This window comes from Oncorhynchus clarkii, chromosome 4 (assembly GCF_045791955.1).
Source record: "Oncorhynchus clarkii lewisi isolate Uvic-CL-2024 chromosome 4, UVic_Ocla_1.0, whole genome shotgun sequence".
NCBI lineage: Eukaryota > Metazoa > Chordata > Actinopteri > Salmoniformes > Salmonidae > Oncorhynchus > Oncorhynchus clarkii.
The window spans coordinates 55,614,833-55,630,522 of record NC_092150.1 but is presented as its reverse complement, the minus strand read 5'-3'; the positions used below and the strand labels follow the sequence as shown (position 1 = coordinate 55,630,522).

General features: G+C 40.0%; 1 protein-coding gene across 16 annotated transcripts in view; it reads right to left on the bottom strand.

Annotated features, from left to right (window-relative positions):
• Positions 1 to 2,294: 2,294 nt before the first annotated feature.
• LOC139406957 (pumilio homolog 2-like) overlaps positions 2,295 to 15,690 on the bottom strand; it is a 51,424-nt gene continuing 38,028 nt past the window's right edge. For all 16 annotated transcript variants that reach the window (XM_071150158.1, XM_071150169.1, XM_071150161.1 and 13 more), the window contains one exon: positions 2,295 to 4,868. In XM_071150158.1, the coding sequence (XP_071006259.1) occupies positions 4,737 to 4,868 (132 nt within the window). In that variant the 3' untranslated portion in view covers positions 2,295 to 4,736. The remainder of the gene's footprint in view (positions 4,869 to 15,690) is intronic.

Below are 15,690 nucleotides of genomic sequence, written 5' to 3'. Positions count from 1 at the left end.
AAAATCACCTTGTCCAAGAGAGATTTACATGGTTATCAAAATGTCACAGCAGGGCTAGCCTACACGAAACACCCTTCTAAAATCCTCAATGGGAAAAATTAATGGTGGAAAAACAATTGGAACCATGTACGTTTTTGACTAGATTTTACGGGTATTATGACACCTCCATTGTGGGTCTATGGGGCATTGAAGTAAGATTGCATCTCATGGAGACATAATATGCAGTTTGAGCTACTCCAGGAAGTGACGTTTGCAGGCTAGCTCAGTGACACTCCCCCCTCCCATTGAGTAACTCAAGTTGAAGGTCGACCGGGATACTGCAGGCTGCCATTAGCAACTAAATTTCTTATAATTACTTCCGTGTGTGATTTTAAAATAACCGGTTCAAGGACATAGAGCTGGTGTATTAGAAGCAATTATTGGTACAATGATTGTCTTCAAATTTTTTATTGATTTATTTACACATAGATTGACATTTTTCCATTCACTATAATGGGGGATGTTTTCTGGAAACAACACCTGCAGTACTGCGGTCAGCATTGAACTTCTGTGGCTTCAATGAGAGGGGGCAGTCTTCCCTCTGCTATGCACCGATAGATGACAACACCCACATCCACAGGGCACCAGTGGTCATTGAATGGTTTGATGAGCATGAAAACAATGTAAACCATATGCCATGGCCGTCTCAACCCAATTGAACACTTAAAGATTCTGGACAGTTGCTGTGTTTGAGCGGAACACTTTTGTCAAATCGGTGACCATCGTTGGCACACCACCTTTCAAATAGTGATGGGGGAAAAAAAAAATAGTTCCATAAAGCGGGATATTATTTTTGACTATCGTTTTAATATCACAATATTATTTGTGCATTAGTTGGCTGTACCTGCACCAAAACGACAATTTTTCCTTCATAGCTTGTTTCCCATCTTTTTAAAGTAGGGAGACAATTTGTGTACAGCACTTTTATTTCCATGACTGATCAAAATTAATGTCCTCATGCTCTCTTGTCCCTTTATAGAAGACATATGGTTAGCAATACGTTTGGGACAATGAATCGCAATAAAATCACAGTATACATATAGAATCGCAATACATATCGGCACATAAGTATTGTGATATTTTATTGTGAGGTCCTTGGCAATTCCCAGTCCTACTTTCAAAGTGTGTTGCATTATGGGAATAAAAATTGTCTGACCTTCACCTACATGTCAACTGCATGAACTTTACAAAAATCATGTGATCCAAGGTCATAAAGTATTGACTGCAAGTTTCTGCAGAAGCTCGTCAACTTCATCCTGCAGCCATCGCCTGCATTGTGTGCAGCTCTATTGTCAACCAATCATTTGGGTGTTCGTTTGACCCACACGAGCGTGACCGAAGACGTGACTGAAACAGGAACCAACTTTGCCGCAATTAGTGTATAGAGTATATTTACAAATTAACATGATTTGAGGCAGTCTCTCACCAACTGATTGTAGAACATTTATACATACAGTTTATTTTCAGTTTGTTATGGGGGGGGGGGGGTATCGAGCCTTGCTGTTGGAAAACCACATCAGTGTCAAGACTGTCGCAGATGCACCTCCCCCAACTTGTCAACATTGGTTGCTTTCGCCTTACCAGTCAAATGAGTGCATCAACAAAATGCCAAATGAAGGAATTTATCATGGAACAAAGGTATCGTGTCCCCCCCAAAACAATTCCAGACACTTGTAGAATCTATGCCAAGGAGCATTGAAGCTGTGGTGGCCCAAAGCCCTATTAAGGGGTCCACCCCCATTTTGGGGCAGCAGGTAGCCTAGTGGTTAGAGCATTGGCCTAGTAACCGAAAGGTTGCAAAATCAAATCTCCGACCTGACAAGGTCAAAATCTGTCATTCTGCCCCTGAACAAGGCAGTTAACCCACTGTTCCTAGGCAGTCATTGAAAATAAGAATTTGTTCTTCACTGACTTGCCTAGTTCAACGGTTAAATAAATAAAAAAAATCGCTGTAGTACAGTGATCATGTCACCGTTATAGACACAGGGTGAGAGTCAGACAACTATTCTTCCTTGTAGATATAGGCTATAAATTAAAAATAGTCTGTTCTGGCGAATGTGAACGCTCAGCAACCTGTTAAGACTCCTTTATAAAAACAATTGATAATGAAGTAGGCTAAATGGTGACTGACAAACAGCATTTGCTGCTCAAAACAGGTTCATTTCAAAACAACTTCAAGTCCAATTCATGTACTGCAAGTTTGCACAACAACTTCCTAAACAAGATATGGAAATGAAAGGCACAGAACGAAGTTATCAAATGTTAGAACGGTTTAATCATACATAGTCACAATTCTGCTCCCCCCCCAAAAAATGAGTATTTTTTCTTCATCTAACATCTGGAAATGTACATAAGGCCACCTGAAAATGTACATGACTTTGACAGTGTGACAAAACTCATATGTTCATATTTATATAATTGACAATATCTTACATTTCTTTCACTTACAAGGTAGTAGCTGTTCCAAAATACAGCCCTCTTCTGTACAAAAATAATTCTGTCATATCCTGTGAAGTTTTCCATGGTAGCAGAGAGGACCAGAAGCAGCCTCATTTTAAGTACAGAGCATTGGTGTTCCTTTAAACTGTCACATGTCAGAAAGACAATATCAACAGGAGATGTTATACAGCTCCGCATACAAAACAAGGCCAACCTTTTTCATAACAGATTAAAAACAAAAACCAAGTCAGATTGTGAAGCCATAAAAATAGTTTTAAAATAACGATTGATCAAATAAAACTGTATACATTATATTTTAGGGGAAAGGAGTGATGAATATACACACATCAAAATGCACATTTTTGCAATTTTTCCCCCCCCAAAGTGTAAAAGACATCCCATTTACAGCATCAACGTTTACAAATGTACAACTGTACAGACGAAATAAAAGCATCACTACCAATTTAGCAAGGCCTGTCAAACATCACAACTATAATTTTTTTTTGTCAACTAATAAACTTACACTTAACTGCACATATACTACATGTATTCTACAATTATTCATATGAAGCAAAAAACAAAAGCCAATACTACTAGTATTACAGATGAGTTGTATAGCTTTTTAGACTACCCAAATCGTTTGCATATTCAGACTGCAAAAAAAAAAGAAAGATGAACAAAATTAAAACCACCTCTATGACGGTCTCACAATCCTATAAACAAGGATCCTTTTCTCAGCTCATCCCCAAATCTATTCTCCGCTTCACACACATGGAATGAGCCACTTAAAAATAATAATAAAGTCTTCCTACTGCTCTGAACTGCAGGTGGTGAGGGTGCCCTCATTAGGCCAAAGCCCCCTACCCAAAAAAAGCAACAATTTAATATTTACTCATACACAAAGATGCTATACATTTTTGCTAAGCTACTTCAATGCAAGAGATGAATATTCAGTACATAAAGATACCTTTTCTAGGGCAGTGTTCATCTCAAACTACAAGACCGATAAGATGTCCCACATAACATGATAAAGAAAAATCATTCCAAGTTATAAAAACCTGTCACAGCATGCCTATGCTTAACCTGCCCCCCCCCCCCCCAAAAAAAGCCCCACTACGTTCATTTCATGTAAATATTACAACCAGGTTAAACTTTTACTATACAACTTGACCTCATGCTTTGCTTCTGAAAAAGAATAAACGTCTTACGTAGCAGTGTCCGGTGTAGCCCCCAAGTAGCCATTAAGTGGGCGGCAAAACATGTTTTTGTTGTTGCTTAAGACAGTATAGGTGGAGTATAGTGGAATCACTGCCTACGGCTGCAACAGCGCATGTTCTCATTTCTCAAAGTACACCGTTTAGTAACGATGCCAGTCATCACCTGGAGCCGACTAATCAAATCAAGCCAACTGCAAGCTGTTCGCCAACAGCGCGAGACGGAGAGTAGGCGTTACACCCCGGTCTGCGGAAAAACAGAGGCAACAAAATCGAGACAATCACGAGCAACCAACTGGATGACACCCCCCCAAAAATGTAAGTACAGAGCTCTCCAAAGCGAAGTACTTTAGTTGGTCCAATACAGACCAATGGGTGACTAACTCATTGGCACAAAAGACATAGTAACCGGTGGGAAAGATGGGTTTCATAATCTATCCATACTATGCAGTGCTATAAGTAGAAATGGATCCATCAGCTGCTTTTTGCATTGGGATCATTGTGTGGTAGTAGAAAGAATTTTGTATATTATATTTAAACACATGGCTTTTAATTAGAGCAGCTGATAGTAAGTCTGGGTACAAAAACAAATGGAAAATTGTTTAAAAGGATCACTCAAATTTGGCCTTATAAAGTCACTTGCTGGTGTAATTGTAAGAATTGTACATTTTCAGCAAATGCGGTTCTCCTTTTTCCCCTACAGAGGGATTTACAAAGTAAAAAAACAAATGTACAACATTATATACCAAAAACCAGCCAGTTATATCTATTACATCATAAACAATGGGGGCGGGTTGTGCTTTACCCGCAAGAGATTGCCTGCAAGACAGTCAGTCAGTCTGTCTGCCTGCCCCCAGATGTCACAGCATTTCTTAGGTGAAGTTGAATATTTTTTTATGGGTAATTCCCCCCAAATGGGGGACACAAAGGGTATGTCAAAGGTCAGCTCTGATGGAGCGCCTCTTTATAGAACTAGAAAAAAGGGGGTGGGGGGGGGGCTCCTACTCTGCTCTTTAGTCAAGGGACACGAGAGGGAGGATAGGTCTACATGAGGCCGTTGGTGGGCCCGCCAATGGGCCCCAGGTCAGAGCCACTCTTCATGTAGTACTTCTCCAGCTTGGCCAGGATGTGCTTGCCGTAGGTATATTTGCGCAGGGTGGCGATGTGGGGTCGGATCTGGGGTAGAGAAGAACAAAGATGAAATCATTAACATTTATAGTGGTACTGGCCAAATCAGGTTTAAAGAAGTGCTTCTTGTTTTGATTTTAAAGAACTAAGCCACCTGCCTCCCACTTAAACATTGTCCTTGAAGGATTCTAAGAGATTAAAAAGTGATTGGACAGCAAAAGTCAATCTCGCCAACAATCCACGTAACAGGACAAAACAGACTGTGGATACACATTCTTATCAATGGAGTATTGTAATGAAGGATCAATGTACATTTGTACGTGAAATTGTAATTTATTAATGGAGCAAATGTTTTGTGTTAGGACTAAACCAACCGATGTGGGACTTTTAGGTCTGTTACAGATTTTAGGGAGGCAAAAGTCACCAGTTACTACACACACCAATATATATTTTTTTGTGGAATATAAAAAACAAACGTATTGTGCTTAAAGAATCAGACACTAAATTATGTGTAAACTTGTGGTTTACACAATTAACACCAAAATACAAAACACTTGTTCAGTTAGACAAATCTAAGAAGGCTATCTATGTCGGTGGTTAAGAATGCAGAAGTGTTTGTGCTGAAGCACCACAAGTACACTAATAAACATAGGCTGAAGGAATTAAAACTGTCTCAATCTGAAACTGTACAGTTCAAAGTCAAACTTTGCAGTGAAAAGCAGTTCGTAATGTCGCCACCCGATGTCCGTGTCAACATTTGTATTGATTCGACTCAGTGCTTTACAACAGCAAAAGGTTGTGTATACATAAAAATATAAATGCAACATGCAATTTTTTTTTTTTTAGTTACAGTTCACAAGGAACTCAGTCAATTTAAATAAATTAGGCCGTAATCTACAGATTTCAACTGACTGGGCCGGGGCGCAGCCATTAGCTGCTGCCTACTATTCATAGGGTCCAGCAAAATTAACGCATTACAACGCAGTGTGCCCTCATGCCCCTACTCAAGCAATACCACATATCTACAATACAAAATCCATGTATATGTGCGTGTAGTGCGTATGTATGCATGTGTGTGTTTCAGTCCCCATTGTTACATAAGGTGCATTCAGATTTTTTTTATCTATTTGTACTGCTTGAATCAGTTACTTGATGTGGAATAGAGTTACATGTAGTCATGGCTCTGTGTAGTACCGTTCGCCTCCCATTGTCTGTTCTGGACTTGGGGACTGTGAAGAGACCTCGTGACATGTCTTGTGGGGTATGCATGGGCGTGTCGAGTTGTATGCCAGTAGTGCAGACAGACAACTCAGTGCATTCAACATGTCAATACCTCACAAATACAAGTAGCGATGACCTGAGAAATGCAAAAACCTGAGAAATGACCTTTTCAAGTCATTGCCTATCGAATATAGTGTCTATGGGGTCATATTGCACTTCCTAAAGGCTTCTACTAGATGTCAACAGTCTTTAGAACCTTGTTTCAGGCTTCCACTGTTAAGGAGAGAATGAGAGCTGTTTGACTAAGGTGTCTGGCAGAATGCCATGAGCTGATCATGCGTGTGCCTGTGAGAGGTAGCTGCGTTCCATTGCATTTCTAAAGACAATGGAATTCTCCGGTTGGAACATCATTGAAGATTTATGATAAAAATATCCTAAAGATTGATTCTATACATTGTTTGACATGTTTCTACGAACTGTAATATAACTTTTTTGACATTTCGTCTGAACAAGTGATCGCGCATTTTGCATTTGGTTTACTGGGCTAAACGTGAACAAAAAGGAGGTATTTGGACATAAATGGACTTTATCAAACAAAAATTTGTGGAACTGGGATTCCTGGGAGTGCATTCCGATCAAGATCATCAAAGGTAAGTGAATATTTACAACGCTATTTCTGACACCTCTCCTTCTTTGGAAAATGGCTGGATGTTTTTCTGTGACTAGCACTGACCAAACAATCGTAAGGTGCGCTTTCACCGTAAAGCCTTTTTGAAATCTGACACGGCGGTTGCATTAAGAAGTTTATCTACATTTCCATGCATAACATTTGTATCTTTTATCAATGTTTATTATGAGTATTTATGTTATTTGATGTGGCTCTCTGCACTTTCACCGGATGTTTGTTTGAGACAATGCATTTCTGATCATAACATACCCATTTCAAGAGGTTTTTGGCCATAAAGATCAACTTCATTGAACAAAACACACATTTACTGTGTAACATGAAGTCCTGTGAGTGCCATCTGATGAAGATCAAAGGTTAGTGATTAAGTTAATCTTTATTTCTGATTTTTGTGAGCCCTCTCCTTGGCTGGAAAATGGCTGTATGGTTTTCTGTGACTAGGTGCTTAAATAAATTGTTTGGTGTGCTTATTTGCCTATTTGAAATCGGACACTGTGGCTGGATTTACAAGAAGTGTCTCTTTAAAATGGTGTATAATACTTGTATGTTTGAGGAATTGTAATTATGAGATTTGTTGTTTTGAATTTGGCGCCATGCAATTTCACTGGTTTTTGGCGAGGTGGGACGCTACTGTCCCACATATCCCAGAGAGGTTTTAATCAGCTTCTTGATATGACACCTGTCAGGTGGGTGGATTATCTTGACAAAAGAGAAATGCTCACTAAAAGAGATGTAAACAAATTTGTACACAATTTTAGAGAAAGAAGCTTTTTATGCCAACGGAAAATTGATGGGATCCAATATTTCAGCTCATGAAACATGGGACCCACACTTTACACGTTGCGTTTATACACCAGCCCAGGACCTTCCCATCGGGCTTATTCACCTGCGGGATCGTCTGAGACCAGCCACCCAGACAGCTGATGAAACTGGGTTTGCACAACTGAAGAATGTTTGACCGTTTACACAGACAATCTCAGGGAAGCTGATCTGTGTGCTAGTCGTCCTCACCAGGGTCTTGACCTGACTGCAGTTCGGTGTTGTAACAGATTTCAGTGGGAAAATGCTCAACTTCGACGGCCATTGGAGAAGTGTGCTCGTCACGTCTGAATCTTGGTTTCAAATGTACAGGCAAAGCGGTTTGTTGACGTCAACGTGGTGAACAGAGTGCCCCATGGTGGCGGTGTGGTTATGTTATGGGCAGGCATAAGTTGTGGACAACAAAAACAATTGCATTTTATGAATGGCAATTTGAATGCACAGAGATACCGTGATAAATCCTGAAGCCCATTGTCGTGCCATTCATCCGCCTCCATCATCTAATAATGCACAGCCCCATGTCGCAAGGGATCTATCTGTAAACAATTCCTGGAAGCTGAAAATGCCAGTTCTTTTTGTAATTACATTTTTTTGCCAAAACATAAAATATACTTGCAGTGAAGCCACTCAACAACTACACCACTCATCCAACAACTACACCACTCATCCAACAACTACACCACTCATCCAACAACTACACCACTCATCCAACAGACTCTCATTCAGAGCGACAAAGAAGTATGCAGGGTGAATGCCCTGCTCAAGGGCATGTTGAGGCCAAAAACAGGGACACTCCAAGAACCCCCTCCCCCCCACCCCAGTTCCCCAATAGCTGCCCCTCAAACATCTGTGACCCATCCCACGCAATTAAAAAATAACATTAATTCCATTAACCTCTTGAGTGTAGGGGGCAGTATTTTGATATTTGGTTGAAAAACGTACCCAAATGAAACTGCCTATTTCTCAGGCCCAGAATCTAGAATATGCATATAATTGTCAGGATAGAAAACACTAAAGTTTCCAAAACTGTCAAAATATTGTCTGAGAGTATAACAGAACTGATATTGCAGGCGAAAACCTGAGGAAAATCCAAAGAGGAAGTGCCTTCTATTTTGAAAGTTCCCTGTTCCATTGCATGCCTTCTCTCCATTCAAAGGGATATCAACCAGATTCCTTTTCCTATGGCTTCCACATGGTCTGAACAGTCTGAAAAATGAGCGAGAAAGATCACATCGCATCAGTGGATGGCTGGGTGCCAGCAGCGTTTTGCATGCGCGAGCAGCTTGGAGGAGACATTTTGTCTCGCTCTCCTATTGAAAATGCTACTGTCCGGTTGAAATATTATAGATTATTTATTGTAAAAACAACCTGAGGATTGATTATAAAAAACGTTTGACATGTTTCTACGAACTTTACGGATACTATTTGGAATGTCTGCCCCGTCGTGACCACTCGAGCCTGTGGATTTCTGAACATAACGCGCCAACCAAATAGAAGTATTGGTATTTTCAACTGTATATGTTTGAGTGCATGTCTAGCACTATCTACGTGTGTGTGTGTGTGTGTGTGTGTGTGTGTGTGTGTGTGTGTGTGTATTTGCATGAGTATAAGCACTCGAACGGCATCAGCCTCAGGCAAACCTGCACTAGCAGTTAAAAAAAAAACACTTTACCTCAGTGCCATTCAAACTGACTTTTTATACTTTTATCTTGATCATCAGTCTCTCCCGCACAGCAACTCCAATCCCACGTGTATCCAATTCCACATCCTAACCCTCAGCCCATCCCACCTATCGCTGATGCCCACCCTCTTCGGATTTATACGCAACATATAACTTTCAACTATGCTGTGATGTTTAACGTACAATTTCGATCCATCGAATAGAATCCACAGATTGAGTTGAAGATAAATATTTTTACTACGAGTATTAGTATGACTGACCCGGTCTCTCCAGATCTCCTAACAGTATTATTTCTAGGGTCAATTTTAGATACATGTTATGTATTTTCAGCCATTCCTGAACCTGGGAACAGAAACAGGCTACCTGAAGGCAATACCAAAATAAAATGGTCTATTGATTCTGTATCCTCACAAAATCTGCAGAGCTTCAATGATTGTATGTCCCAAATATTAAGCATTTTGTTTGTGGCAAGAATTCTATATAATACTTTTAGCTGAAAAGCACAAAGACTTGAATCTTGCATCGTTTTATATATCAGCTCACACACTCGATGCCATGGAATAGGTACATCAAAACATCTCTTCCCAACCATTTTGCAATCTGTGTGGCACAGTTGTCAACATCCTGGTCCTCAAATTAAACTGTTAAACTTTTCTATTTATGCTATTTTTTTATTCCTTTATATTGAGCAGACAGACCAGTTCCCTATCTCCTCCATTTTTGGGGTAATGCTGTAATCAACTCGTTGTGCTCTTGGATTGACCAGACCTTTCAGTACAATTCTGATAAATTATATTGCAATGTTGGAGTTAAGAACAAAATACCCTTTTCAAACATCTTTCCCATAATTACATGTATTTTATCAACCAGCACATTTGAGATATGCCATAATATGTTGTAATACATGTTCTCTTTTCAGGGAGATGAAATTGAAATTGTAGCCAGCTCTGCAATGCTTGTTTGAAAAAAAGTATCATTTTCATTAATTGTAAATGAGACATGGCAATCTGCACAAAGGATGAGCTTTTAGTAATCTACTTGAGAACCATTTAAGGATCAAGTAAAACTTTTGAATAAGTGAAGCTTTTAGAGAGGTCTCAACCCACCCAATTCATATTAATTTTATAGATAGGCACGCTTTATTTTGTCTAGTTTAGCGTCCCAGATAAAACAACATTTTTTGCTCATATGATTTGAAAAACAAAAAACATCAGGAGTAGGCAGCGCCATCAGTGAGCAAACGGAGATATTCAGGGAATTCTTTCCATAAGTAGACAGGCATTTCCCTCTCCTTGGTTGCAGGATCTTGTCTATTTTTACAAATATTCTATTCAAATTCATTGTGGAGAGCTTATTTATATCTTTGTGATATGAAGACAAAGTTTGTCTACTTCAACGTCAGCCCATTTTATAGGTAAACTGCAGGGTAATGTAAAACAACCACGACCTAGAGCGATTACACCGATGATTGAGTTAAATACTTTATAAACTACACACGCTGAAAACAAACAAAACTTCTGCAGCACAGCACACACAATCAAACTGTCGCGCCACCAAAGAGCTCCTCCCCAAAGAGCTGAATGAGCCCTCTTTATTTCCTCCCTCCTTACTGCTCATGCTCTCTTAAAGTGGCAGTGCACGGTGAAGGCTCCGTGCAGATTTCGCCACAAGTTTCTGCAAATTATTTGCGTTAGCGTTCCTGTGTTGCAGACTCAGGAAGAATGGAGTGTATTTCTCCATATTCCATCCAGCTTGCTTTATTTTTGTAATAGATTACATTCGATCGGTCTTCAATATGTCCCTCAGGTGCTTTGTTTTTCCTCTTATTTTGTATCTACCTGTACTATTAGTTTATGCATTTCCATTGTTAGTCCGGTCTGTCTCTTTAGCCAGAAACAGCCTTATTATTGATGAATATTGAATGACCTCTGGGATACCTTTAAATGTACCTTCAAACAATAAGAGGATTTGCTGAATCTATATCATACTAGAAAAATTAAGTTAAATTATTTTCTTATTTTTAACTAAGTTGTCCTCCAGTAAGCTTTGAATACATTTCCAATATCCCTGTCCACGTGGAAATTCTATAGGAGTTATGTAAAGGCCAATTAGATGATCCGATCGCATTCGGTCTCCTATTAAAACTTTAACCTCTGATGCAAGAGTGAGAGACAAGAAAGTAGTCAAAACAACTAGCTTGATTAAGTCTCCATGTATAGATCACTAGGTCAGGGTTTTTTAGTATCCAAATATCCATTACTTCTAATGTGTCCATAATATTTTTTAATTTCTTTAAGGGCAGTGTACGATAGTTTGTAGATTAAAATAAATCAGTCCATTGAGGTACTTAACACTTAGTCTCCCACCATAAGGATTTGATCATTTGTTGCCTGTAAATTATATTAAAAAAATTGGTATGGATCATCCTGATTTGGACCATATAGATGGGCCAAATATTTTTCGTCCACTTTCATATTCAAAAAGGTCCACCTTCCTCACAAATCATTCAGATCAACATTTTTGTTCATTAATAATCACACCTTTTGAGTTCTTTTGTCCATGACAAAATTATTTCACCACCCCATTCCCTTTTCCATGAAACTTCATCTAAGGGTGTAGAGCGAGTTTCCTGTAAACAGTATATGTTATATTCCTTTTAGCCATTTTTTTAATAATCTGCTAAACCATTACAATTATAACTGGCTATACTTATTTCACCCCTTACCATAACTAGATACTATTCTCAGTCTAAATTGACCATAATTAGTGCTTGTAAAAATACTGCCATCAGAGGTCAAAATTAGAGCTTTCAAATGTCTGATATTTAGAATTCAAGATATAGAATTTAGCAATATTTGTTTTATTCTCGTCTGTGAGCCAATGCCACAGATGTTCGAACATTTAGACAAGATATTATGTGTGTAGTAAATCTGAGTAGGTTGAGTATGACATTGGATGTGATTTAGTCAGTGTGTGTACAATGTCTGTATAAGAGTAAGACTAATGTGTGATGTCCAAATAAATAACACTGCCAATTTGCATGGTTGAGTGGCTGTGTGTAACATGTAGTGCGTATAGCCTTAATATTCATGATGATAATTGTAATCTATATCACCATCATAGTTGCATCATAATTACCTTTATCATCGAAAAACACATCCCAGCATTTCCATAGCAATTGACGTTTCACATGATCATGAATGAGACCTTGCATTACTATAGAGACGGCTTCACTACAATACAAACGTATCTCGTACAATGTTATTATTCCCCAATGTCCCTATTCTGATATCTTCCCCTTGCTTGTTGTAAACAAACATGTAGACAGACATAAACCAACAAGAAACATTCAATTACAGAACAGTTCGACTAGAGAGGGCGAGAAGACGAGAGAGCGAGATCAAGCATGTATGTGTAAGTCAGTATGTGTAAGCGAGCATGTAATGGAGTACGTGCGTTCATATCCACTTCATAGTGTTCAGATATTTTTAGTTCCCATACTTTATTTTTTTCGTAACCTGAAGTCCATGTAGAATTTAGTACAGCCATGGTGTTATGGAGCTGTCGATCTATAAAAAGAGTTTATCCACAATGAGAAAGGCACGCTTACCCCTCACCCTCTTGCCTCTGTACAGGATACAGCCTCTTATGAAGTTCGTTCATCTCGTGGAAATTGGTAATTGAGACTGAATTTGGTCCATTTAAGCTCCCTTCCCCTGTTTTTGATCAGCTCCTTTTGTTGGTATTGTTCAAATGTTGAGATGATCGGTCGGGGACCCTTGGTCTTGTTAAGTCTCTAGAGGAAGTTTCAAGGCGGATGCATGAATTCTCTGACCGCGCCCTCTGGATTATTGGATGCGTCCTCAGGAATCCCAGAAAATATGAGATTTTCACGCATGCTACGACTTTGTATGTCTAGTAGCAACTCCCTCATCACCCTGTTTTCCGTGAGGAGACAATCCATTTTGGAATCGTGAATTTTTTACCTCGGCTGCGAGTGCCTTGTTCCCTCCTTGGGGCATGAGAATTTCACTCTAGAGTTTAGCAAAACTCCCCCCTGCTACCTCCTCACACAACTTTCAGGGTTGCATGGATTCCAGCAAGAGCACTAGCCTCTACTTCAATGGTAAGTAAATTGTCTGTCGATTCATCTCTTTTTTTTGTTGGATTCTTTTGCGAGGTAGCCAGTTCTTTCAATGATGGAGTAGGTTGTTCCTCCAGAGCGTAAAGCTGTTGATACTCATTGATTTCCCTCAGGATGTCCTTAGTATCCAGGTTGGCTCTTTACTGCAACCAGTTGTTTTTCAAAAGGTAGCGCGTCTTTCCCACGATGACAACCGGTGTCTTTGAGGTACAGCCACCTAGCACTGTTTGGTTAGTGGTGTTTCCTAGCTGTTAAAAGCTAACATCACGTAAATCCACACACAAAGTTTGGTATTCATATTTAATGCTAAGCGGTTTGTTTTAACTAAAAAATACCAAGTGTTCTCCAGCATACAGTGTTCAGCTGTGCACTCTGATGACGTGTCCCAGTTCTTCCATGGCCTGCATACTCAGACGTGTAATATTGAGCTTGCTTGGGATGCTCTTGATCGACATGTACGACAGAGTGTTCCAGTTCCCGCCAACATCCAGCAACTTCGCACAGCCATTGAAGAGTGGGATAACATTCCACAATCAACAGCCTGAACAATTCTATGCATAGGAGAGGTCATGCTGCATGAGGCAAATGGTCACATCAGATATTGACTGGTTCTGATCTACGCCCTTTCCATTTTGTTAAATTAAAGGTACACTATAAACACAAAAGTATGTGGACACCCCTTAAATTAGTGTATTCTGCCATTTCAGCCACACCCGTTGCCCTACAGGTGTATAACATGGCTGTCTGCCTGATTTTTTATCTCCATAGACAAACATTGGCCTTACTGAAGAGCACAGTCAAATTCCAACGTGTCACCATCATAGGATGCCACCTTTCCAACAAGTCAGTTAGTAAAATTTCTGCCCTGATCAACTAAGTACTGTTATTGTGAAGTGAAAAAGTCTAGGAGCAACATGTCAGCCGAGAAGTGGTAGGCCACACAAGCTCACAGAACGGGACCGTCTGTCCTTGGTTACAACACTCCAAACTGCCTCTGGAAGCAATGTCAGCACAATAACTGGTTTGTTAGGGGCTTCATGAAATGGGGTTCAATTGCTGAACACAAGCCTAAAATCACCACGTGCAATGACAAGCGGCAGCTGTAGTTGGATAAAGCTTGTCGCCATTGAACTCTGGAAACGCGTTCTCTGGAGTAATGAATCACACATCACCATCTGCCAGTCCGACAAACATCTGGGTTTGGCGGATGCCAGGAGAACGCTACCTGTCCGAATGCATAGTGCCAACTGTAAAGTTTGGTGGATGAAGAATAATGGTTTGGGGCTGTTTTTCATGGTACGGGCTAAGCCCCTTAGTTCCAGTGAAGGAAAATCTTAACGTGACAACATACAATAAATTACATTCTAGACAATTCTGTGCTTCCATCTTTGTGTCAACAGTTTGGGGAAGTGTTTTTGAGATTGGTGTCGAAGAACTTGTCTGGCCTGCACAGAGCTTTGACCTCAACCCCACACCACACCTTTGGGATGAATTCGAATGCGAGCCAGGCGTAAATCGCCCAATATCAGTACCAAACTCATTAATGCCTGTGGCTGAATGGAAGCAAGTCCCCACAGCAACGTTCCAACATCTAGTGGAAAGCTGTCCCAGAAGAGTGGAGGCTGTTACAGCAGCAGGGAGGGGGGGGGGGGGGGCAACTCCATATTAATATCTATGATTTTGGAATTAAATGTTCGACGAGCAGGTGTCCACATACACTACATGACCAAAAGTATCTGTGACCAGATGTACAGTTGAAGTCAGAAGTTTACATGCACCTTAGCCAAATACATTTAAAGTTTCATAATTCCTGACATTTAATCCTAGTAAAGATTCCCAGTCTTGGGTCAGTATCACCACTATTTTAAGATTTATTTAGGCTTTTATTTGTTTCATAACATTCCCAGTGGGTAAAAAGTTCACATGCACTCAATTAGTATTTGGTAGCATTGCCATTAAATTTATTAACTTGGGGCAAACGTTTCTGGTAGCCTTTCACAAGCTTCACACAATAAGTTGGGTGAATTTTGGCCCATTCCGCCTGACAGAGCTGATGTAACACTCAGGTTTTAAGGCCTCCTTGCTCGCACACGCCTTTTCAGTTCTGCCCACAAATGTTCTATGGGATTGAGGTCAGGGCTTTGTGATGGCCACTCCAATACCTTGACTTTGTTGTCCTTAAGCCATTTTGCCACACATTTGGAAGTATGCTTGGGGTCATTGTCCATTTGGAAGACACATTTGCAACCAAGCTTTAACTTCCTGACTGACGTCTGGAGATGTTGCTTCAATATATCCACAATCTTCCTGCCTCATGATG